Source organism: Oncorhynchus keta, chromosome 34 (assembly GCF_023373465.1).
Source record: "Oncorhynchus keta strain PuntledgeMale-10-30-2019 chromosome 34, Oket_V2, whole genome shotgun sequence".
In the NCBI taxonomy this organism is placed as follows: Eukaryota; Metazoa; Chordata; class Actinopteri; order Salmoniformes; family Salmonidae; genus Oncorhynchus; species Oncorhynchus keta.
The window spans coordinates 77,414,441-77,438,231 of record NC_068454.1 but is presented as its reverse complement, the minus strand read 5'-3'; the positions used below and the strand labels follow the sequence as shown (position 1 = coordinate 77,438,231).

Genomic DNA, 23,791 nt, shown 5'->3' with positions numbered 1-23,791 from the left:
GATTCACTCAGTAAATCAATAGAACAGGCAGTGGGTCAAGTGCTGCAGTCAGATATCTGAGGAGGGAAGTGTGTCAGTCAGTCAGTGTGTCTCTGTTAACTTTTCCCTTGTGATCTCTCCCTCAATTTCTCTCCCCCTTCACCTCTCTAACTCTCTCTCTCTTTCTATGTCTTTCTTTCTATATCCCTCTCTACCTCTCGTCCCCCTCTACCCCCTCTCCCCCTCTCTGCATCTCCAGGCTGTCAGTGACTTCTGTACAGATCCTAACACCTTTGTGCTCAACTCCACCCACTTCAACTCTGGGACCAGCTCAGGTACAGTAGTGCATCGCTGCACACTAACAAAGAGTCTCTGATCACTTCATTCATATAGCCATTCATTTTGATGCTGAAATGCCCTGACACACTTTATTCATTGCTGATTGATGGTCTGCTGCTGTCCTCTGTCCTATCCAGACGTGTTGGATTATTACCTGACCTGCAGCAGACGTATGAACAGCCCTTTCCAGCAGGTAGTAACTGTTCTCTGTAGATGGTGTGTCTCACGTAGTGGTGTTAGGGGATCAGGGTTTCAATAACACATGGACTCTTCTGAGTGCCCTGAAATGAGTGGGCTGGACCAATGTAAATATATGGGGGTTTGTATTATTTCTGGGCAGCTCTGTAATTCCAAACCTGGTGGCACTGATATAGGACAGTAAGTAAACTTGTATTATCTGATAGGTACTGATCAGGATGTTTGTAGATTATACAGTGTTAGCATGATGATGATGATGACGCTAAGCAATATTTTCAATGACCTGTTGTCTGCAGCTGCTGACCCAGTCACAGAGGGCCCTTTCCAGCATCCACACACACCTATCCAGCCTGGACCGGAATGCTCTCCCACAGGTCCCCAAGGCAGAGGTACATCACACTGGGCCAGGGTGCAACCCATGACACAAAATGGCTGCCAAATACATAAAACACAGTTTATGAAACTGAGTGTGATATTATCTTTACCTATTGTTGTTATAGAAGTCACTCAGGGAGGTTCAGCAGATTCACAATGCCACAGAGGGCAACTTTCACCAGCTGGTGGCGCTACTCCACTGTCGAGGTCTCAACAAGGTAGGCCTGGTGTTTAACATGGGGTGTAATGGTCTCTGGTGTGTTCTTGCTTTTTTCTCAAGTCTTTTTGCTCTTTCTGTCTCTGTTTCTTAGGATTATATTGACTCTTTGAAAGGCCTGTGCTCTGACGGGATGGAGGGATTGCTCTACCTCTCCCTCTACTCTTTCCTTTCGGCTCTGGCCTTCACTGCCATCCTCTGTTCCCTGCCCGGCGCCTGGAGAAGCTTCCCCAGGTGTGTGTGTCTGTGTGTGTGTGTGTGTGTGTGAGAGAGATAGAGAACAAGATATGTTATTGATGTCATAATGTTGTTGCTGAAATCTTCTACATCATAGTTTAACATTTCCTCTGAACATGCTCAGCAATAAGGTATGGTTGTACTACAGTGGGGCAAAAAAGTATTTAGTCAGCCACCAATTGTGCAAGTTCTCCCACTTAAAAAGATGAGAGAGGCCTGTAATTTTCATCATAGGTACACTTCAACTATGACAGACAAAATGAGAAAAAAAATCCAGAAAATCACATTGTAGGATTTTTTATGAATTTATTTGCAAATTATGGTGGAAAATAAGTATTTGGTCAATAACAAAAGTTTTTTAATACTTTGATATACCCTTTGTTGGCAATGACAGAGGTCAAATATTTTCTGTATGGGTATGTAATTCACTACTGTACCTCCACGTCTGTCAGAGCTTCTGTCTGTGTGTCTGTCTGTAGTAAACAGCTTCCAACTGTGTCACAGCCAGAAACATGAAGGGAAAAACAGATTCAGGGATCAACAAGGGGATTATTTTTTTCTATTTGCGAATATCGATGTAAAATTAACAGGAGGTCTGTATTCCAGAGGACATTGCTGAATGCACCATCACAAACCCATTCATTTAACAGATAAAAACATATATATATAGTACTGTGCAAAAGTTTTAGGCAGGTGTGAAAAAATGCTGTAAAGTAAGAATGCTTTCAAATAAATAGACATGTTAATAGTTTATATTTATCAATTAACAAAATGCAAAGTGAGCGAACAGAAGAAAAATCTACATCAAATCACTATTTGGTGAGATCCCCCTTTGCCTTCAAAACAGCATCAATTCTTCTAAACTGTACACTTACAGATTTTGAAGGAACTCGGCAGGTAGGGTGGCCCAAACGTCTTGGAGAACTAACCACAGTTCTTCTGTGGATTTAGGCAGCCTCAGGTGCTTCTCTCTCTTCATGTAATCCCAGCCAGACTCGATGATGTTGAGATCAGGGCTCGGTGGGGGCCGTACCATCACTTCTAGGACTCCCTGTTCTTCTTAACGCTGAAGATAGTTCTTAATGACTTTCGCTGTATGTTTGGGGTTGTTGTCATGCTGCAGATTAAATTTGGGGCCAATCAGACGCTTCCCAGATGGTATTGCATGATGGATAAATATCTGCCTGTACTTCTCAGTATTGAGGAGACCATTAATTCTGACCAAATCCCCAACATTTGCAGAAATGAATTGATGATAATTAGCACCTGTTTGGTATAATTGTTTAATCATACACCTGACTATATGCCTACAAAAATCCTTGACTTGTGCAAGTGTACCTACAAGAATTGATGCTGTTTTGAAGGCAAAGCACACCAAATATGGATTGGTTTAGATGTTTCTTCTGTTCACTCACTTTGCATTTTGTTTATTGATAAATATAATCTATTAACATGTCTATTTTTGAAAGCATTCTTACTTTGCAACATTTTCTCACACCTGCCTAAAACTTTTACACAGGACTATATATGACTATTTTACCATTTGTTTTGTTTTGTTTTCTTGTACAGTAGGGTAAAAGTACACAGATGTTGTGGCTGTCTTCCACACATGAAGAGTGTGTTCCTTATCTGTTCCATTGGATTTAAAGGTTCATACAAAGTGTTACTAAAAACCCTAATTGTTGTTCTCACGAGTTCTCCTCTCCCCTCTCTCTGACGGGCGACAGTGATTCCGAGGAGTATGAAGATTCGGACAGCGAGAGCGAGGACCCCTTCACTTCCCATCAGGCACGTAGACAGCCGGCCGCGGGGTCTCAGCGAGGGGCCTTGCCCCCCTTCTATAATTACCAGGGAGCCGGGTGGACTCCTCCCTTTTCTAGTGCGCCACCCCTCCCGTGAGTAACGCAGACACACAGACACACAGACAGACAGACAGACAGAGTTGCCACAGAAAGAGCCCCCGGGAATAAGATGGCGTTTCCCCCCCAGTCACTGATCCAAGGTCAGTTTTTTTTTTTACAATAGTGGTTGAGGATGAAGACTCGGGGGGGATTAAGCTGATCCTAGATCTGTGCCTTGGTGTAACTTCAACTCGAAGCTCCCACCTGAAGCCAACAAGATCAGGACACTCATATAGGCCCAGTATAGAGTAGTGGAGCGTGCATGAACACACACAGACCTACTGACTAAGTCTGTTATGTTAATGAGCATAAGTGAAGGATAGGTACAAAACAGAGACACACAGAGGTTTTAGATGCACAGCTTGAAAAGACACACATCTTTACTTCACCACACCCTGTAATGTTAGCATACATGAACACATGGCAAACGTTTGACATTGTGAATACATTGGATATAGTTCTATCTCACACCCACCCAGACATGTACAGTGATGGAGTAGTCAGAACCCCTCCTCCATATAGACACATACGGATCACTTTGTCAGGGGAAGCAAACACACGCAACGCAGACAGACACACAGACAGGGCTACTGTGGACTGCAGGGTAGGCAGAGAAACAGACACACAGATAGAGAAACAGACCCACAGATAGGTCTACTGTGGACTGCAGCGTAGGCAGAGAAACAGACACACAGATACAGAAACAGACCCACAGATAGGTCTACTGTGGACTGCAGGGTAGGCAGAGAAACAGACACACAGACAGATCTACTGTGGACTGCAGGGTAGGCAGAGAAACAGACACACAGACAGGTCTACTGTGGACTGCAGGGTAAGCAGAGAAACAGACACACAGACAGATCTACTGTGGACTGCAGGGTAGGCAGAGAAACAGACACACAGACAGGTCTACTGTGGACTGCGGGGTAGGCAGAGAAACAGACACACAGATAGGGCTACTGTGGACTGCAGGGTAGGCAGAGAAACAGACACACAGACAGATCTACTGTGGACTGCAGGGTAGGCAGAGAAACAGACACACAGACAGTGCTACTGTGGACTGACTGCAGGGTAGGCAGAGAAACAGACACACAGACAGGTCTGCTGTGGACTGCAGGGTAGGCAGAGAAACAGACACACAGACAGGTCTACTGTGGACCGCAGGGTAGGCAGAGAAACATACACACAGACAGATCTACTGTGGACTGCAGGGTAGGCAGAGAAATGGACACAGACAGGTCTGCTGTGGACTGCAGGGTAGGCAGAGAAACAGACACACAGACAGGGCTACTGTGGACCGCAGGGTAGGCAGAGAAACAGACACACAGACAGGGCTACTGTGGACTGCAGGGTAGGCAGAGAAACATACACACAGACAGGTCTACTGTGGACTGCAGGGTAGGCAGAGAAACAGAAACACAGACAGATCTACTGTGGACTGCAGGGTAGGCAGAGAAACAGACACACAGACAGATCTACTGTGGACTGCAGGGTAGGCAGAGAAACAGACACACAGATAGGGCTACTGTGGACTGCAGGGTAGGCAGAGAAACATACACACAGACAGGTCTACTGTGGACTGCAGGGTAGGCAGAGAAACAGAAACACAGACAGATCTACTGTGGACTGCAGGGTAGGCAGAGAAATGGACACAGACAGGTCTGCTGTGGACTGCAGGGTAGGCAGAGAAACGGACACAGGCAAGGCTACTGTGGACCGTGGGGTAGGCAGAGAAACAGACACACAGACAGGGCTACTGTGGACTGCAGGGTAGGCAGAGAAATGGACACAGACAGGTCTGCTGTGGACTGCAGGGTAGGCAGAGAAACGGACACAGGCAAGGCTACTGTGGACCGCGGGGTAGGCAGAGAAACAGACACACAGACAGGGCTACTGTGGACTGCAGGGTCGGCAGAGAAACAGACACACAGACAGATCTATTGTGGACCGCAGGGTCGGCAGAGAAACATACACACAGACAGGGCTACTGTGGACTGCAGAGTAGGCAGAGAAACAGACACACAGACAGATCTACTGTGGACTGCAGGGTAGGCAGAGAAACAGACACACAGACAGATCTACTGTGGACTGCAGGGTAGGCAGAGAAACAGAAACACAGACAGATCTACTGTGGACTGCAGGGTAGGCAGAGAAACAGACACAACTCCAGAAGTCTGTCTTTCTGTGTGTCTGTCTATCGGTCTGTCGCACCTTCCAAGACAGACATAGACCGGTCCGATCGATCACTCACAGATCTTGAGTGTGTTTCAAATGACACCCTATTCACCATATAGTGCACTACTTGGGGCCAAGTGTCCAAAAGTAGTGCACTATATGGGGAATAGGGTGTCATTTGAGACACAGGCCTTAATACTGCGGAGATATGAGGCTCAGGTTGACCTAGGTAAAACCCCATCACTCCCACCCACCATCCACACTGTGGTGTCCAAGTCTCATGTTATCAAGTCTCTCAAATTACTCTCACCTCTCTCTCTTTCTGTCTCTGTCCTTTATTATTTCTTTATCACTCTCTCTGTCTTTCACTCCCTCTCACTGTCACTTTCTCTCTCTCACTCCCTCTCACTGTCACTTCCTCTCTCTCACTCTCTCACCCTCTCTCTGTCTTTCACTCCCTCTCACTGTCTCTTCCTCTCTTTCACTCTCTCACTCTCTCTCGGTCTTTCACTCCCTCTCACTGTCACTTCCTCTCTTTCACTCTCTCGGTCTTTCACTCCCTCTCACTGTCACTTCCTCTCTTTCACTCTCTCACTCTCTCTCGGTCTTTCACTCTCTCACTCTCTCTCGGTCTTTCACTCCCTCTCACTGTCACTTCCTCTCTTTCACTCTCTCGGTCTTTCACTCCCTCTCACTGTCACTTCCTCTCTTTCACTCTCTCACTCTCTCTCGGTCTTTCACTCTCTCACTCTGACTCGGTCTTTCACTCTCTCACTCTCTCTCGATCTTTCACTCCCTCTCACTGTCACTTCCTCTCTTTCACTCTCTCACTCTCTCTCGGTCTTTCACTCTCTCACTCTCTCTCGGTCTTTCACTCTCTCACTCTCTCTCGATCTTTCACTCCCTCTCACTGTCACTTCCTCTCTTTCACTCTCTCACTCTCTCTCGGTCTTTCACTCTCTCACTCTCTCTCGGTCTTTCACTCTCTCACTCTCTCTCGGTCTTTCACTCCCTCACTGTCACTTCTTCTCTTTCACTCTCTCACTCTCTCTCGGTCTTTCACTCCCTCTCACTGTCACTTCCTCTCTTTCACTCTCTCACTCTCTCTCGGTCTTTCACTCTCTCACTCTCTCTCGGTCTTTCACTCCCTCTCACTGTCACTTCCTCTCTTTCACTCTCTCGGTCTTTCACTCCCTCTCACTGTCACTTCCTCTCTTTCACTCTCTCACTCTCTCTCTGTCTTTCACTCTCTCACTCTCTCTCGGTCTTTCACTCTCTCACTCTCTCTCGATCTTTCACTCCCTCTCACTGTCACTTCCTCTCTTTCACTCTCTCACTCTCTCTCGGTCTTTCACTCTCTCACTCTCTCTCGGTCTTTCACTCTCTCACTCTCTCTCGGTCTTTCACTCCCTCTCACTATCACTTCCTCTCTCTCACTCTCTCACTCTCTCTCGGTCTTTCACTCCCTCACTGTCACTTCTTCTCTTTCACTCTCTCACTCTCTCTCGGTCTTTCACTCCCTCTCACTGTCACTTCCTCTCTTTCACTCTCTCACTCTCTTTCACTCCCTCTCACTATCACTTCCTCTCTCACTATCGGTCTTTCACTCCCTCTCACTGTCACTTTCTCTCTCTCACTCTCACTCCCTCTCACTGTCACTTCCTCTCTCTCACTCTCTCTCTGTCTTTCACTACCCCTCACTGTCACTTCCTCTCTCTCACTCTCTCACTCTCTCTCGGTCTTTCACTCCCTCTCACTGTCACTTCCTCTCTCTCACTCTCTCTCTGTCTTTCACTCCCTCTCACTGTCACTTTCTCTCTCTCACTCTCTCTCACTTCCTCTCTTTCACTCTCTTTCTATACTTTGCAAGTCCAGTTAATGCCCTAAGAAGTGTACTTTCCTACCTTATGTCTTAGCATGTAGAACATAACTAAATGCCAAGTCCTTAATGCCCTAAGAAGTGTACTTTCCTACCTTATGTCTTAGCATGTAGAACATAACTAAATGCCAAGTCCAGTTAATGCCCTAAGAAGTGTACTTTCCTACCTTATGTCTTAGCATGTAGAACATAACTAAATGCCAAGTCCAGTTAATGCCCTAAGAAGTGTACTTTCCTACCTTATGTCTTAGCATGTAGAACATAACTAAATGCCAAATCCAGTTAATGCCCTAAGAAGTGTACTTTCCTACCTTATGTCTTAGCATGTAGAACATAACTAAATGCCAAGTCCAGTTAATGCCCTAAGAAGTGTACTTTCCTACCTTATGTCTTAGCATGTAGAACATAACTAAATGCCAAGTCCAGTTAATGCCCTAAGAAGTGTACTTTCCTACCTTATGTCTTAGCATGTAGAACATAACTAAATGCCAAGTCCAGTTGGTGTATTCAGGCGCTGTAAACACTGTGATTGTCAGTGGCCCTAGCCTAGATATAATAGTAACAGTATCATGACCAAACTGCCCAGAGTAAAGTAACTCAGATTCCAGGTACCCAATAAACAATAAGAATGCAGTGGACTCCTGATAAATGCTCTGGTTTGGGGCCGTCTGGAAAGCACACACTAAAGTGGAGCATGTGGATATCCAGAGCAATTAAAAATGAATGTATTTTGAATTGGGACTGGTGAAGTCTGAAGTTTTAAGTTGCCATGCACGTACACGTTGTACACAAATGTGCATTTCATCATTGTACATGAGTTTGCATTTCCCAAAGTGCACATCTCAGGAGTGGACTGTGTGTATAATATCTATGTCCCCCATGCTGAAACCTCCAGCTATCCCCCTGCCTACGTAGATATAGTGCCCTAATAACACTAATGCCACCAGTTATAAGGAGGTTTCTACATCACCATTTCGCTAATCGCTCTTCCTCCCTTTCTCTTCTTACCCCACCTCGGTTCCCTCCTTTGGTCCACCTCCCTCTTTTTGTTTTTCTCAATGTGTCTCATCCCTTTTTCCCCTCTCTCTCTCACTCATTCTCCACTCCTGCTCCTATTCCTCCTCTTCTGCCTTCCTGCTTTTCCTTTCGTTTCCTCTCTCTTTCTGTCTCTACACAGGACTCCAAACGTTTCCTCCAATGGCAACCCTGGCTATGAGAGCCTACCCCTGACTGACAGGCAGTCCCCACCCCCCTCTGTGAGTTCCTTTGTATTCGTGACATCCTAATCTGTGCCATTTATCATCACTATGCATGCAAATCGTCCCTTGAGGTGTTATTTGCCTGTACGTTTGTTGTTAGTCGATAATAAACATTCCGGATCTAACTAACTGGTGGTGGTGATGGTCAAGGTGGTGATGGTGGTCATAGTGGGGATGGTCAATGTGGTGATGGTTGTGATGGTCGTAGTCATGATGGTGGTGATGGTGATGGTAGTGGTGATGATGGTTGTGATGGTAGTGGGGATGGTGGTGATGGTAGTTGTGGTGATGATGGTTGTGATGGTAGTGGGGATGGTGGTGATGATAGTGATGGTGATGGTAGTGGGGATGGTGGTGGTGGTGATGGTAGTGGAGATGGTGGTGATAATGGTTGTGATGGTAGTGGTGATAATAGTTGTGATGGTGGCGATGATAGTTGTGATGGTAGTGGTGATGGTGGGGATGATGGTTGTGATGGTAGTGGGGATGGAGGTGATGGTTGTGATGGTGGTGGTGATAATGGTTGTGATGGTAGTGGTGATGATGGTTGTGATGGTATTGGGGATGGGGGTGATGGTAGTGGTGATGATGGTTGTGATGGTAGTGGGGATGATGGTGGTGATGGTAGTGGTGATAATGGTTGTGATGGTAGTGGTGATGATGGTGGTGATGGTAGTGGTGATAATGGTTGTGATGGTATTGGGGATGGTGGTGATGGTAGTGGTGATGATGGTTGTGATGGTAGTGGGGATGGTGGTGATGGTGGTGGGGATGGTGGTGTGGCTCCAACCTCACAGGGCCCTGTAGACCAGGAGTGTAGACCAGGAGTGTAGACCAGGAGTGTAGGCCAGGAGTGTAGGCCAGGAGTGTAGACCAGGAGTGTAGGCCAGGAGTGTAGGCCAGGAGTGTAGACCAGGAGTGTAGGCCAGGAGTGTAGGCCAGGAGTGTAGGCCAGGAGTGTAGGCCAGGAGTGTAGGCCAGGAGTGTAGACCAGGAGTGTAGGCCAGGAGTGTAGACCAGGAGTGTAGGCCAGGAGTGTAGACATGGGTGGGCCTGGGTAGTGTTGGCCCATCCAAATTTCTGCAGGCCCATCTACCAACTAAATTCTGTCTACGCACCTGCTGTAAACTGGCATTCTTTTGTTTATTCAAATAACCTAAAGTATGTGTACTATCGCTTGAATGGGAAAGCTCACTTTCTGCCCCTAACAACTAACTCCGTCGGTTGTCACCTCTCTGACTTTGGACATGCTAGAAAGGATGTAAATACAGTGTGAGACCTAACCCTAACCATTACCCTACCTTTGTCCTTTCTAGCATTACCATCCCAGTCCTAACTTTTACAACAGTCCCTGGTGCTTGTGGTAGAAGTTGCCACCATCCACCTCTGATCTGGGATCAGATTACCTGACACCCATTCCTAACCTTAACCATTTGGAGGTAAAGACCCTGGATCAGTGGTTGTGGATAACTTCTACCTCCTCTACCCCTGTTGTTAGGGGAATAATGTGACCATGTGAGTGCTCATCTTCATAAATTAGATGATTTTGAAACAAATTTGAATAATGGAGATTTCTTGTTTTTTTGTCTCCCTTCTCTCTGCACACCCTCCGCTGTGGATCTTCAATGGCGGCTCCCCCATATCGAATCAAAACGCTGTTTCTGAAAGTACAGTACTCTCCCAGCATGCTGACTGGTTACGGGGGTAGTCAAACACACCCCAACTCCGCCCATTCAAGGAACCTGTATTCACGCTAATTATTTTATGTTTAAAAAAATTACAATTTTTTTTCTGTTTTTTTATGAATGGACACTTTACTGAGATGAAGAAAAAATAACTAATCCCCCAAAATTGATCTTTAGATGTAAATTAAAGGTGCGTAACATCAGTACCAAGGTTGAATGGCCTGCTGTAGAACCTCACAGTAAACTAATGTCAGATAGATACAGTAGGTAGCATGATTATGAAGAGGTCTGAACCAGGTTCACTCGGTCAAAGTCACCCTTTTTCAATCCCCCTTGTCTGTCCAGTGTCAACAGTTGCGAGGTGAGCCATAATGGTATTGACGTTATGACATTGTAGTTCTGTTTTTTAAATGTAGCACCAATTTATTTTCACGTTTTTATATCTATATCTTGTTGTAGAGAAACACTGACACATAGAAACAAGACACGTTTTTGAGTGAATGAATATGCAGTCTCCTCACTTGGTTGGTATTCAACGTGCAATTTTTATTTTATTTACTTTTTATAGGTGAAAATTCTGTATCTCCTTTGTATTACCTTCTGATACTATACATTTCACTGTTGATGACATTATCTAAATCAGGGATGGGCAACTCCTGTCCTTGGGGCCGGAGTGGTGAATAAACTAATTGCATTCTAAACAGAAGATCATGATTCGGTGATTATTGGAGTCAGCTGCAGAAGGGACACCAAGTCCCCAAGGACTGGAGTTGCCCATCCCCTCATGAAACTTTGCTCTTAAAAAGAACATTCAAGAGAGGGCTATAGTACAAACCTCTCTGTAGGCTGAATGGAGAACTACAACTCCCATCCAACCTCGGGACCGTTAGAGAACTACAAATCCCATGCAATGACAGCAGGCACAAAGCAATAAAACTCCTGCCACTGGTGCAGCAGTAGCCCTACCATAAATAGCAATATTAACTATATAGCAGTGGGTTTCTGGGGTCTCTATAGGATGTTATGTACATATGTGATGTCAGATTTCATTGAACACCCTCCTTGCCTACTGACCTTGTTAACCCTTGAATTGCGTTTGTATGGTATAATCAATGCTCCTTTTGAATGGCATCCTTTTTCACTCCAGAGTCTAATATAAATAAAATAATAACAATTAATAAAGTTTGGCCTTATTTAAATCACTCAACTGTACTGCTGAACCTCATTGATTGTATGCACACAAAGACAATGAGACACATTGTTACATATAAATAACATTTTCTTTATATCCTCTGAGTGTGTGTGTAGTTTGAGCTCGTGTAACAGAAAGACAGAGCTCCCATTCACTTCGATATGCAGTTAGATGTAAACGCAGACAGAACACAAACATAGAAGCGTTATTTTCACACAGTCAGTTGTCAACATGACATCCAGTGCCTCCTCTGTACCTTCTCAGTGCATAGAATAACTAAAAGACAAACCAGTTCTAACTGGTCTACCTTGACAGTGCAGTGCATAGGAAGAGAAGAGAAGGAAGGAAGGAAGAGAGAGAAGGAAAGAGGATATAGATGCTGCTGTAGTGTAGAAATCCAAACAAAGGCCAGTAAACTTACAAACAAGCCATTTGGGACAGAAATCCCTCGTCATCTTAAATTCTCTTTGGAACTTCGTGTGTGTGTGTGTGTAACAGTGCCCACACTCCTCAGCAACCGGTAATGCATTTCCTGAAATATGTACTTTTTGTTAAGAGTCTCTTGTTTTCTAAAATGTTATTTGTTTTTCCAGAGTAGAGCAGGAGTTTGAGTCCCATGTTGAATGAATGGAATGCCCAGGCCAGAGGAATCACTTCCTGAGGTCATCAGAGTTCAGCCAGGTTCCGTACTCCTCCACATCCCTCCTCACAACCAGGAGCATCTCTGCCACGTCCGGAGACAGCTGTTCACTGAGAAATGTACTGAGAGAGAGAGAAGCGGAGTGTGGTGAGGGAGAGAGAGCGATAGACACTGGTTTACAAGAGTGCAAAGTACAAACTGTAACAAGCAGACACTGTGGTAAGCCCCATGTGACCACTCCTCTAACAGGATCAGATCGAACTCTAACTGACGAGTAGTCTACCACAGTCAAATTGTGGGCTGCATTCAAGAGTTCCTGACAGGATTATTATGTAAACATTTTTTTTACAGATATACATTTCTGTTTGTAAACAACAAGCATGAGAAGTTGAGCGTAAAGTTTGAGATACTGTGCCTTTGATTAGGAGTTGTACAATACATGTCTGCATAGTCGTCGTCTCTCCCTTCACTCACCGGAGATCTTCTTCGTTCCCGATGCAGACAGGACTCTTTAGTTTGGAGTCGAGGTTGTAGTAGTGTCCATTAACCTGGCGCACTGCAAGCCAGTGGCGCCGCTTGACGGGGAGGGACACAATTCCAAGAGAGACACGTGACGGAACGTTCAGGATGAACCCCTGGACCTTGTCAACACAGAGACTCTGTACTGTTCTGAGGGAGAAATAGGTAAAGGGAAGGAGATTTTGGTTTGAAATCAACAGAGCCACAGTGGTGGTGAAGGGGATGAACAGTAGCAGTAGACACAATCTGTGGCGAAGTTTCCTTATCAGTATATTTTCTTTGGTCAATAAAACTGTAGCTCTTTGTGACCTGTACAGTACTTGGTTGGATTTATAACACAGGTGTATTTCATTGCCAATTGTCTCTTCCGAATCTGTCTGGCCCTGAGGTATTGATGTCTGACCTGCGTTTGTCCCACCATACTGCAGCCAACTCTCTGCTCTGTAGGGCAGCCATGATGACGTTGACGTCATAGTTGCCTGTGCCCAGCATCGAGCGGTGAGGGTTCACCACACACTGTGGAGCTAGCCTGGGGAGGAAGGGGAAAGAGGGGAACATGGTAAAAACAGATTCACCTGCTCTTGGAACTCATGGAGAAAGTGTGTGGTGGGTGCTCTTTGGATCACAGGCTTATAGCAGTACTTGATGATTTTACATGCAAAGATTGCATATTGAAGAGTCTGTTTTATCATTGACACAAAGAACTCTGTTTAGCCAAAACACCGCCCCCTAAAGTTGACATTACACACACATCGCCTGACCTAAGTGACCTCACCGCTTGCAGATGTCATCTGCCGTCTCCTTGGTGAACACTTGTTCTTGCAGAACGTTGTTCAGAGCATGAATGGCGCACAACTCCAGTCGCTGCTTCTCATGGAATACCTCTCCTTCGCTCATAATAACCCTGTTGATAGACAAAATACACAACATGTTGACTGCAGCTGTCCAATACATTGTTGAATATATGAACTTTCAACAAAACAGTGAAAAGAGAATTAATTAAACACTTTCCAAGGGAACAAAACAATAGCTATCTGCTCTGTAATACTCCAGAAAAAAAACACGAGCATTCGAAGTCCAATAGAATGCTTAATTTCATTCAATTATTAGCTAACTAACTAGATCAGTCTTTACCGTATTGGAAGTTGTCCGCAGTGTAATGGCCAAATAAAGCGGTGTATCAAAGTCAGTAATAGCTCTTTCGGTGCTCTTATTCCACGACAAACAAAATAATAAAATGTACCTAGTGTACACGTAAATCTATTACACATAAACTTGCTGATTGTGCGATTTTACGCTCACAAGAACATGCTAGTGAACTCTCTAGTAAGAATGGGAAAAAACCGGAAGCTTGATTGTTGTTGTTCAACTGTCACGCCCCGTAAATTGAGCGTTGTTTTTGTCCTCGCTGAATTTCTCTGCAACGCGCATCAGGCTATCCAATCAGAGATTAGTGCGCGCTGAAAGCCAGGAACAATGCGTGTTGCCAGCAAAGATGGCGCGCCTGGAAAAGCCCATAGACTTAGATAGACATCGCATCATTGTATATGTACCATTATGGCGTTTGTGAGAGCAGCTTTGCACATATACTGCTGCCATCTAGTGGCTAAAATCTAAATTGCGCCTGGGCTGGAATAATACATTATGGCCTTTCTCTTGCATTTCAAAGATGATGGTACAAAAAAAAGAAAAGCATGTTTCTTTTCTTTGTATTATCTTTTACCAGATCTAATGTGTTATATTCTCCTACATTAATTAAACATTTCCACAAACTTCCGTGTTTCCTTTCAAATGGTATCAAGAATATGCATATCGTTGCTTCAAATCCTGAGCTACAGGCAGTTAGATTTGGGTATGTAATTTTAGTCGAAAATTGAAAAAAAGGGTCCGGTCCTGAAGATTAAACTGCGGTACAGAAGCAAAACTGTGGGAGCAGTCAAAACCATTCTGCTAGGCCGGAACCCTGGCCACTTGGTGCATACTGCCACCTGGAGTGCGTTGTTTGAACAGGTATAAAGCTTGCCGATTTACTGCCACCTGCAATTATGGAATGTTTGTTCACAAGTATAATGCGTTGGCTGATCCCTCCTGGTGACCTGGTTGGAATTATGTGATCCTTCCTTAACCCATAGGAAGTCCCACCCAGTGACTACTTCAAAATAGTGAAAGTGCTCAATGGCGCTGCCCATTCTAAAATAGACATTTGGGCACTAGAGTCCTCTATCTATCTCTATGGGAAAAGCCACAAACATCCTGTCCAAATGAGCATTACAAGTTAGTGCCTTAGTATAAACTGGTTATGGGGTTTAATGTAAATAAAAATGATTGAATGACTTTATTGTATTTTATTGTATTTTTTACATTGCAATTAACAGCCATAAAAATCACATTTGACTAAATGTATTTGCATATGACGCAAACAATCATGTCATTAATCGAAAAACATTTTCTGATTGCAGAGAGGACCACAAGGGAAATCTCTGTGCACTGTTTTCCGACAAAATAATTCGAAGAAAATAACCAGAACCAGAATCCAAAAATAAAAACACGTAGACAATGTAGTGATGAGGCGCACTCTAGTGTTCAATAGAAATACTGCAGGAAAAAAATCTCAGTGGGGGTTGAAGGCCAAAACCTTCCCTTCCAAAATTATGGATACTAGGAATAATTTAAATGTAATGTTACTTGGAATGTACCCTTTCAAATCTCGGGTGTATCAATGTATCTTGAGGATGGCATTAATAATCACTCATCTACATTCATTTACTTTTAAATAACAGGCAATATTCTGTGTCTGGCACATGGTAGGCACTTTCCCACTCTGACCTTTGTGACCATAGTTCTCAGGACGGTTGGTCAGGGCCAGGAGCTTTCAAATTCAATCTGAGCTTATGTCCCCACAGTCACACATTGATGTCAGTAGACAGGGGTTGGCAGGCTGTGATGTTTTCTGTTTTTTATTTGTACAGAAGCAACACTTACATTAGATTTGCTGTGAGCTATAAAAGTTTCCTCCATGCAAGTAATACATGTGATAAGAGTCTTACAGGTACAGATATTTAACCCCTTATTATAATGTTGGATGCCAGTGCTTGATGGTTTGGTACCTTAACCATGAGAAAATTAATGTTTTACCTCATGCAACAAGGGGTTACGTACCCAGGTTTTATTGTGCTGCTCACCAAAAGTCATGAAGAGTGAAAAGTTGATTTGTGGAAGATCCTAAAGAATTATGTGGACAGGTTTGAGAAATAGCTACATTTGTTGTAATGCTTTGGAATGGATGGCGTTATGTGTGAACAATAGAATGATGACCATATTGTTAGACAAAGTTGCTATTGTAGTAATTCCCAAGCATATCTAACATTTTGACTAATAGTTCAAGCTTCTGATAGCATCAAACGTTCTAAATTCTCTCTGATTTGTTGCATTCTAGCCTGGTTGCCATCTCTGTGTCTCTGCTCAGCTATTACATTCCACTCCTTGCCAAAGCCAATGACAAGAGTGGCAAGGATTTGAATGTTAGCTAAAATGACTAGTATTCAATTAAAATCAAATCAAATTGTATTTGTTACATGCTTCGTAGACAACAGGTGTAGACTCACAGTGAAATGATTACTTATGGGTCCTTTTCCAACAATGCATAGTTAAAGATCAAATAAAAATAAAATAGAAATAGTAACACAAGGAATAAATATGCAGTGAATAACGAGGGGAGTACGAGCACAGAATCAATGTGAAGGGGTACAACGTAATTGAGGTAGCTATGTATTGTACATATAGGCAGGGTTAAAGAGAATAGGCAACAGGATAGATAATAGACAGTAGCAGCAGTGTATGTGGTGAGTGTGTGCTGTCCGTATGCATGTGTGTTGGGGTGTCAGTGTAAGTATATGCGAGTGTGCATAGAGTCAGTGCAAAAAATGGGCCAATGCAGGTAGTCAGGGTTGCCATTTGATTAGCTATTTCTCAATATTGTTTAGAAGTCTTATTTAGTTTAACTAGGCAAGTCAGTTAAGAACAAATTCTTATTTACAATGACGGCCTACCCAGCCATACCCTAACGACGCTGGGCCAATTGTGCACCGCCCTATGGGACTATCAATCACGGCCAGTTATTATGCCTTTCTCCGACACTGCCGTCTCTTGGTATATTCTATGGTAGAGTTAGGTTCACTGGGGTTAGGTTATATTGAAGTTTAGAAAAAAAGTTTATATTGTGTGCGGCTGTCTGTCAAGATGAAGGCCTACCCTCTGGGTGGGTATGAGTTTTTCAAACGCACCTATGGCTTGGAATCATTTTTGACATTCTCGACTTTGGATGGCTGGTGGAAATGTCAAGTATGATGACGACAGAGCACCTACGATATGTGATTGGTCTTGTTGGTTACGTTGTTTGTACACGTGTTGTATGGCTAAAATGCCGATTGGTCAAGACAACACAATTTCATTTGGGAGACGTAGTCGTGTTCCGTGTCAACGAAAATAGTAGCTGGCTAGCTACTCTAGCACTTGGCCACCACATAACTTTGGCTAAAAAAAACTTTCTTCCAGTAAATCGCTTCCCTTTACTGTATACGTTATTTACCCCCCAAAGCATGCTGTTTTTAGCAGAATAACGAATTGGAGTTTACGTGCTATCAGTGTGACTGAACTTTTGAGGAGAAGAATTTCAGCTAGCAAGCTGCAGCTGGCTAAGGCGTTAGCATAACTTGATCGCTTGCTTGGCCATTTGAGATCTAAATAGTCGGCGATAACTGCATTTATTAATTTATTTGAGGTGTCGTGGACCACTTTCTCATCGATCAAGCTTACAAGCGTTTATTAGTTGCTAGCTACCGTTGCTATTTAGACGAGGATCACAGAGTTAGCTAGCCCCAGTCACCTGAATACTAATATTCTTCGGAAGACATGGTAAGTTAAAATGTTCTACAAACACTTTCATAAATGGATGCAATTATTGGTTATTTAGCTAGCTAACAAAGCAAGTCAAATAGTTTGCCAGCTGTTTAGCTAACGTTAACTAGCTAACTACAGTAACGTTACTTAGCCGAGACCTAACTTAGCTAACTAGTTAAGTTGGGTAGCTGACGTTAGTTGGTTATTTGCTTGCTATAGTTAACTAACTGGCTTTAGCTGATATAACGTTGGCTACGATTTCCTTTTGCAGGCTAGTTCAGTGTTGACACTTCTCCCGAACACATTTTACTGTCCAACATAAAGATTAATCACTAACTAACTTCTACACGATTGTCAGCAAATTAACTATCATAACGTTAGCACACCCCAAAGTTTGCGTATGTAGCTACCTATGCAAGTTAGCTAGCTACCTAATGATGATGATTTGGCTGGCTAGCTACCTAATGTTAGCTTGCTAGTTAGATCTTATTTCCTCTCTTATTTCAATTGATGAGTTGTAATAAGAACTACATCAATATGTTAAACGGTTTGGCGATGTAGCTATTTGATTTGACAATGATGTGAACTAGTCAGTAATTGTAGGCAGCAATGCTACCATTAGTTAGCTTTCGGCTAACTGTTAATTCGCTAGCTAGCTACAACCTAGCTTTATTTGACAAAGACAGAATGGCTTACTTGATGTCCGTTTTGTATGGCTAGAAAATGCATATACAATATCTTAACTTTGACCGGTTTATACATTTATCAATGAAGTAAACTGCCAGACATTGGCTGAAATCGCAGTTGTCAGTTGTGACACACAGTTTATCCACTGCACTCTCATGATGATATTAACGTGAATCACCACCTGGCCTGTACTGTATTCGACTCAACTCCACGATTTACGACTAGTGTGGGCAAACTGGAATTCCTTAGTCCCATACAATATCGTTTTTATCAAAAACTACTGATTACAGCATCCAAAGAATCCCCCGCAATTACACAGAAATGTGTATGGGTCATTCTTTGGGTGTTGAAATCAGTAGTTTTTTATTCAAATAGATTTTGTGACTAAGGAGCTCCAGTCTGTTCACACTAATCGCAGCTCATCTCCATCATAAATCGTGGAGTTGAGTTTAATCGGCTACAGCCCTAAGGCTTATCAGACAGTAGATGGCTACATTGATTCTGAGCAACCATTTTGGTGACAGCTTTACTGAAATTGTCCCTGGCTGAGATTTTCCTGTTATTGATGTGTTTGTGATCATGGGATGTGTGGTTTCCATATCTATAGTATTGACCATATTTGCACCTTTCTGTTGGTAGTGGGACAGAATAGTAATGTATGTGTGTGCCCCATTTATAGAACTCCAATGTAGAGAACTTGCCGCCCCAGGTTCTGCGCCTGGTGTACAAAGAGGTGTCTGCACTAGCTGCAGATCCCCCTGAGGGCATCAAGATCTACCCCAGCGAAGAAGACATCACAGAACTCCATACAGCCATCGAGGGACCAGGTAACGCATACCTCTGTGTCATGGGAAATGTTTTGTCTGCCTATGGAAGCTGTAATGTACAACATGCTTAATGCTGGGGTTGACATTAAGCTCTCAAAGGTACTTGTCCATTGGGCATGTACAGGCAAAAAACGAAAACGGTCTTCTACATGTACAAATAAAAAAATTAAGTACCTTTCATTTGAACTTTGTTTGAATGAGTCAGCACACTTATGACACTATTCAAACCCCTTTTTCATAAGTTTCATGCTAAATCTGTAAAGAAGTTCCCTTAAGGTGTCAGCATGCTTCAGTTCAGCTGGCGGTTAGCCGAAGTCAGCTAGGCGAACCAAGCGAGTGTGCTCGCATACTCCCTTAAAAGACCTTCGCTTGGAAAAACAAGTAAAAAGCAGAAATAGTATTGTTTGTCCATTGTTAAATGCCTTAGCCAGTATTTCCTTCCTCAACATAGTCAGAATTAATCTAAGATAACTCAAGAAATCTGTCAATAGTTTTGATGTTTCTGACAAGTATGTATGCAGTATTTCGCAATGAAACATTTTCATGAAAATGAGTCGTCTCTCGTTGAATGACAACCGACTTCACTGAAGAATCCCTACTGTTGGCCAATCACTGACAAAGGGGTGTAGACTTCGGCTACTGACTCTGGCTACCAACGTTGGCTTGCCGCAAGAAAAAGTGTACGCCCAAACAACAACAAAAAACGGACCAAAGTCCAAAACTAACAAAAACGGCACAAAATATTGTCTTAATGTATGCACACACTCTTCTGAACTGTTTCGGCTGGGAAGCATGCAGACGCCTTTACTCTGACAGACTTCTGATGAAAAGGGTTAAAGTTTGTGTTAAAGTATGAAGTAATGATCACACATGTAAAATACTCCATAGAGGCATGAAATTTAAGTCTCCGGTACTTTTGTGTACTTTTTAGACAAAGGTTCTGAAAGTAGAGCTCAGCAGCAAAGTGGTACTGCTGTGTGTATCTTGTTGACTGTTACTCAAATGGCTAGGAGTTGAAGCCCATTGGCTGAAACTAATTGCTAGGGGCTGGTCCATGTGGGGTAAAAGTTGCAGCACAGCTTCCAGAAAAGTTGTTCTCAAACTTTAGTTTTCGTGGCTAATTCGGGTTAGACCTCAACTATGCTCAGATTACACACTGGCTAGCTAACACACTACTAGAGGCAGTTGGCACAAAGGCCTAAACATTTGATTTAGTTGTCCAATCTTCACTGTCTGAACTGGAAAACACTTAGGCCTACTTGAGTTGCAAGGTCATTTGTTAAATTATGGACTCCTACCGCCATTTGAGCACTGACATTTGCTACTGAAACAGGTGTGTCTTTCTCATCAATATTACTGCACGTTTAGCCTCCTCCTGTTTTAACAGGGTTGAATGAACTTATTATTGGCTATTTGACTTCATCAAAACAATGTTTTTGTTACATATGTCCATCCGTAACCTATTGTAAATGACAGACTAGCAGTTCGCTAAATGGACCAGATGCATTAATTTCTTGTCTACAGTTTTGTTTGTGTATCCCATCTGTTAGATGAATTTTTCTAGGCAGTAATTTCTATAGTCTTAATGGGATCTTGGGTGCGCAACTCGTTTGTGTAGAGTGAGCGGTCGGATCTGAGTGGAGTGAGACGAGTAACGGAGGTGAAAGAGAATGTAGGGAGAACTGTGTGATCACTTGGCTTGATTTTTTTTTTTTTGCTGAGTCGCTTATGCACGTGAACAAAACACGAGTCGACGTGAATGAACGCTAGTCTTCAGAACAAAAGGCAGATTCCACCTAACCGACTGTTCAGTTTACCTGCCCTGGACAACCAGTAATGTCAACCCCTGCTTGACGTGGTTTATTTATTGTGCTTCAATAGAAGGAACTCCGTTTGCCGGGGGTGTTTTCCGGATGCGCCTGGTCCTGGGGAAGGACTTCCCTGCTGCACCACCGAAAGGCTACTTCCTAACCAAGATCTTCCACCCTAATGTGGGCCACAAGGGAGAGATCTGTGTCAACGTCCTGAAGAGGGACTGGAGGGCAGAGCTGGGACTCAGACATGTATTACTGGTAAGAAACAGTTAAGCAAGCATCTCTATGGATGCTTCTTAATAATCCAAAATAGCAAAGGTTGAAAGAAAATATTGTATCTGGTTCATTTTATATTCTTAACATTTTGTATAGTCATCTCTGCTTGGTTCAAGGAAAACCTTGAAATATACCATGATGACTCACTGGTGTTCATTCTCTCTCTCCCCTCAGACTATCAAGTGCCTTATGATCCATCCCAACCCTGAGTCGGCTCTCAACGAGGAGGCGGGGCGTCTGCTCCTGGAGGACTATACAGAGTATGCGTCCCGTGCTCGTCTTCTAACTGAGATCCATGCCATGGGGGGGCACGGGGGGGCGTCGGGGGTGCCCCAGGACCCTGCCGATGGCCCCCAGCCCAAAAAACACGCAGGGGACCCTACCAAGAGGGCGATGGGGCCAGGGGTTGCCCCCTCTGCTGCTCTGGGTAACGGAGCCAATGGAAGCAGTACTACCTCCAGCAGTAGTAGTAGCAATAGTAATGTTGTAGGGAAGAAGAAAACTGATAAAAAGCGAGCGTTGAGACGACTCTAATGCTGCTTGGAGTTTTCTCTCTCTCTGTGTGTGTGTGTGTGTGTGTGTGTGTGTGTGTGTGTGTGTGTGTGTGTGTGTGTGTGTACTGAATATTGTCCCCCTCTCCCAGATTCTTTCTATCCCCCTGACTCTACTGTCCCTTTTGTACTCATTGCATCTTGTATTCCTGTTCATTCCTTGTTGCCATATATTCTCCCAATCCCCTGTGGATAAATCCATATACATTCAATTACTTTTTGACAGCACCCCTTTTTGATTTGAATGAAACCTTCCATACATATTTGTCTGTTGTAGAAGTGCTCAGAAAGTGAGTTTTTGGACCTCAATGTCAAAACACAAAAGATGAAGGTGCTCAAATTTGACCCCTTTTGCGAACCACACAATGAGGCATCCATGTCTACATCACTGGAAAATATAAACAGTTGAGATTTTATATATTTTAAAAGCTTGCAAACCGGGTTGTCAGACTATTTAGTGATTTCTTGGTAGGGTTGGGTATGCAAAATAGGTAAACTTTGAGAACCTTTATCTCCTGAATGTTTTTTCTCTTTCTGACCACTTCTTCCATGGTAAAACATGTCTGGAAAGTTTTGTTTAAAACAAAAGGGATGTTGTGAAAAAGTGACTGAATTGAAATGGGTTCACCGATGTGTGTTAGTTCTCTCCATGGTTCCTCACTGTCATGATCAGAGGTTTTTATTGTGTTTCATACACGGCACTAGTGATTGTGTGTGTCATACAGTAGCTAGACTGTTAGAGCTTCAGTCTGACTCATCTCCCCCATCTGAAATTAGGCTTCTTTCTGTTCAGTGTTCACTAAACAAAATGTCTTGAATATTTTGCAAAAACAGAAAATGCCTCTTTCTTCCCCCACCCCCTTCTTGACATGGCTCCTGTTGCTGAAATGGTACTGTGTACTGCCCAGCTAGCCTCGTGTTGGGAAACTGGTGAGCTGTTTTGTCACGTCTGAGTTGAGTTACCTTATACGAGATCAGGTTGTTGGAAGGGACTAAGGGTGGAGGACTTAGTCATTTATGCAATATTTTTTTGATTCATAGAGTGAAACAAAACATGATGAGATGGTCATTCATTGGGTAGTCAAATGAGGAAGCAGCAATGAGCAGTTTTCCTAGAAAATGTTTGTCTAGTCGTGGTCGAAATGAGATGGACACGAAGGGAGCAACATTTGGTCTGATTATTACTTTAAAAAAGGATTTCGCCCTTATTGATTTTGTAAATGTTTATCCCCATGTATGACTATTCTGTTTTTGAATTTTTACAAAATTGTCATTGTTTATTCATTGTCCAGTATTTGAAGAGTGGTTTTAAAGTGACATGCCTATATTCAGATGTCTTGGTATGTGTATGAAGTAGGTTATTGTCCATACAGGATTAGGTTAGGGTGCAGGATTGTGCATATCATTGATTATTAATTATATCCCATGTATAATTATGGATATTTATTTATATGGTCAAAGCTGCACATCTGGTCTTTAGTACTAATTTGCCAATAGTGTACTTGTGAACCTTTTTATTGTTAAAAAATTTATTTGATTTGTATGGATAAAAAACCTGCTCTGGTCGTATGCACTATCCAGCTCCTATCCTGTTCCCATATGGGCCAGATTTGGAAAAAAACGATGTATTTGTCAATAGGGAAGCCTCAACAGATTTGATAGAAAGGAACTCCCCAGTCGATGATCTCCTCTGGCTGGGTTTCCTGGGCATGTTTTCTCCCTCCGATCTAAATGCATGTTGGCGCCTACATTTCCCAAGGAAACAATCAATAGTTGTCTTTTACTTCGGTGGGAAAAGGTGTCTGGGAAACAGTCATTGAGCGAAACTTAATGGGTGGGTATTTTTGTGTCCGTTTTAAGTTATTTAAATAAATAAATTAGAAAAATTTGGGGGAAAATGTGTGATTTAGTTCTTTCTTCAGTGTTGGTAAGATATTGATAAGATATATATAATCCAGGCACTTGTCATCTCCCGTCTGGATTACTGCAACTCGCTGTTGGCTGGGCTCCCTGCCTGTGCCATTAAACCCCTACAACTCATCCAGAACGCCGCAGCCCGTCTGGTGTTCAACCTTCCCAAGTTCTCTCACGTCACCCCGCTCCTCCGCTCTCTCCACTGGCTTCCAGTTGAAGCTCGCATCC

General features: G+C 43.3%; 3 protein-coding genes across 11 annotated transcripts in view; 2 read left to right on the top strand and 1 right to left on the bottom strand.

Moving 5' to 3' along the window:
• The window catches only part of LOC118379514 (protein tweety homolog 1-like), a 52,407-nt gene extending 40,961 nt beyond the window's left edge, over positions 1-11,446 (top strand). The window contains exons 6-14 of one of the 9 annotated variants that reach the window (XR_008090838.1): positions 239-314; positions 456-511; positions 813-905; positions 1,017-1,109; positions 1,203-1,342; positions 3,073-3,240; positions 8,478-8,556; positions 9,876-10,074; positions 10,233-11,446. Coding sequence is in view for 6 of the 9 variants with exons in the window: in XM_052495035.1 (XP_052350995.1) it covers positions 239-314; positions 456-511; positions 813-905; positions 1,017-1,109; positions 1,203-1,342; positions 3,073-3,240; positions 8,478-8,556; positions 10,233-10,316 (789 nt within the window). In the remaining 3 variants the exon portion in view is untranslated. Of the gene's footprint in view, positions 1-238; positions 315-455; positions 512-812; positions 906-1,016; positions 1,110-1,202; positions 1,343-3,072; positions 3,241-7,296; positions 7,416-8,477; positions 8,557-9,875; positions 10,075-10,227 lie in introns of those variants that run through there. The other 8 variants (XR_008090840.1, XR_008090839.1, XM_052495035.1 and 5 more) reach the window with 8 other exon arrangements.
• LOC127915275 (josephin-2-like) lies at positions 10,770-13,986 on the bottom strand. Its single transcript, XM_052495041.1, has 5 exons — positions 13,730-13,986; positions 13,371-13,499; positions 12,999-13,124; positions 12,551-12,745; positions 10,770-12,198 (listed from the first exon to the last, which is right to left on the bottom strand). Exons 1-5 carry the CDS (start codon positions 13,864-13,866, stop codon positions 12,087-12,089), a joined length of 699 nt encoding a protein of 232 aa, XP_052351001.1. The 5' UTR covers positions 13,867-13,986; the 3' UTR covers positions 10,770-12,086.
• Positions 13,987-17,023: 3,037 nt separating this feature from the next.
• LOC127915274 (ubiquitin-conjugating enzyme E2 S-like) lies at positions 17,024-23,537 on the top strand. The gene is made up of 4 exons (XM_052495033.1): positions 17,024-17,509; positions 18,861-19,008; positions 20,890-21,080; positions 21,273-23,537. The coding sequence occupies exons 1-4, from the start codon at positions 17,507-17,509 to the stop codon at positions 21,630-21,632; spliced, it is 702 nt and encodes a 233-aa protein (XP_052350993.1). The 5' UTR covers positions 17,024-17,506; the 3' UTR covers positions 21,633-23,537.
• Positions 23,538-23,791: the final 254 nt, after the last annotated feature.

Bases quoted from the DNA above. Each gene is read 5' to 3' on its own strand.
- LOC127915275 (XM_052495041.1), bottom strand. From the start codon at position 13,866: ATGTGTAATAGATTTACGTGTACACTAGGTACATTTTATTATTTTGTT. The intron at 13,125-13,370 runs GTGAGGTCACTT...CTTCCTCCCCAG, and splicing joins GCAGATGACATCTGCAAGCG to GCTAGCTCCACAGTGTGTGG. The intron at 12,199-12,550 runs GTGAGTGAAGGG...TCTCTCTCTCAG, and splicing joins GGGAACGAAGAAGATCTCCG to TACATTTCTCAGTGAACAGC.
- LOC127915274 (XM_052495033.1), top strand. The intron at 19,009-20,889 runs GTAACGCATACC...GTGCTTCAATAG, and splicing joins TACAGCCATCGAGGGACCAG to AAGGAACTCCGTTTGCCGGG. The intron at 21,081-21,272 runs GTAAGAAACAGT...CTCTCCCCTCAG, and splicing joins GACTCAGACATGTATTACTG to ACTATCAAGTGCCTTATGAT.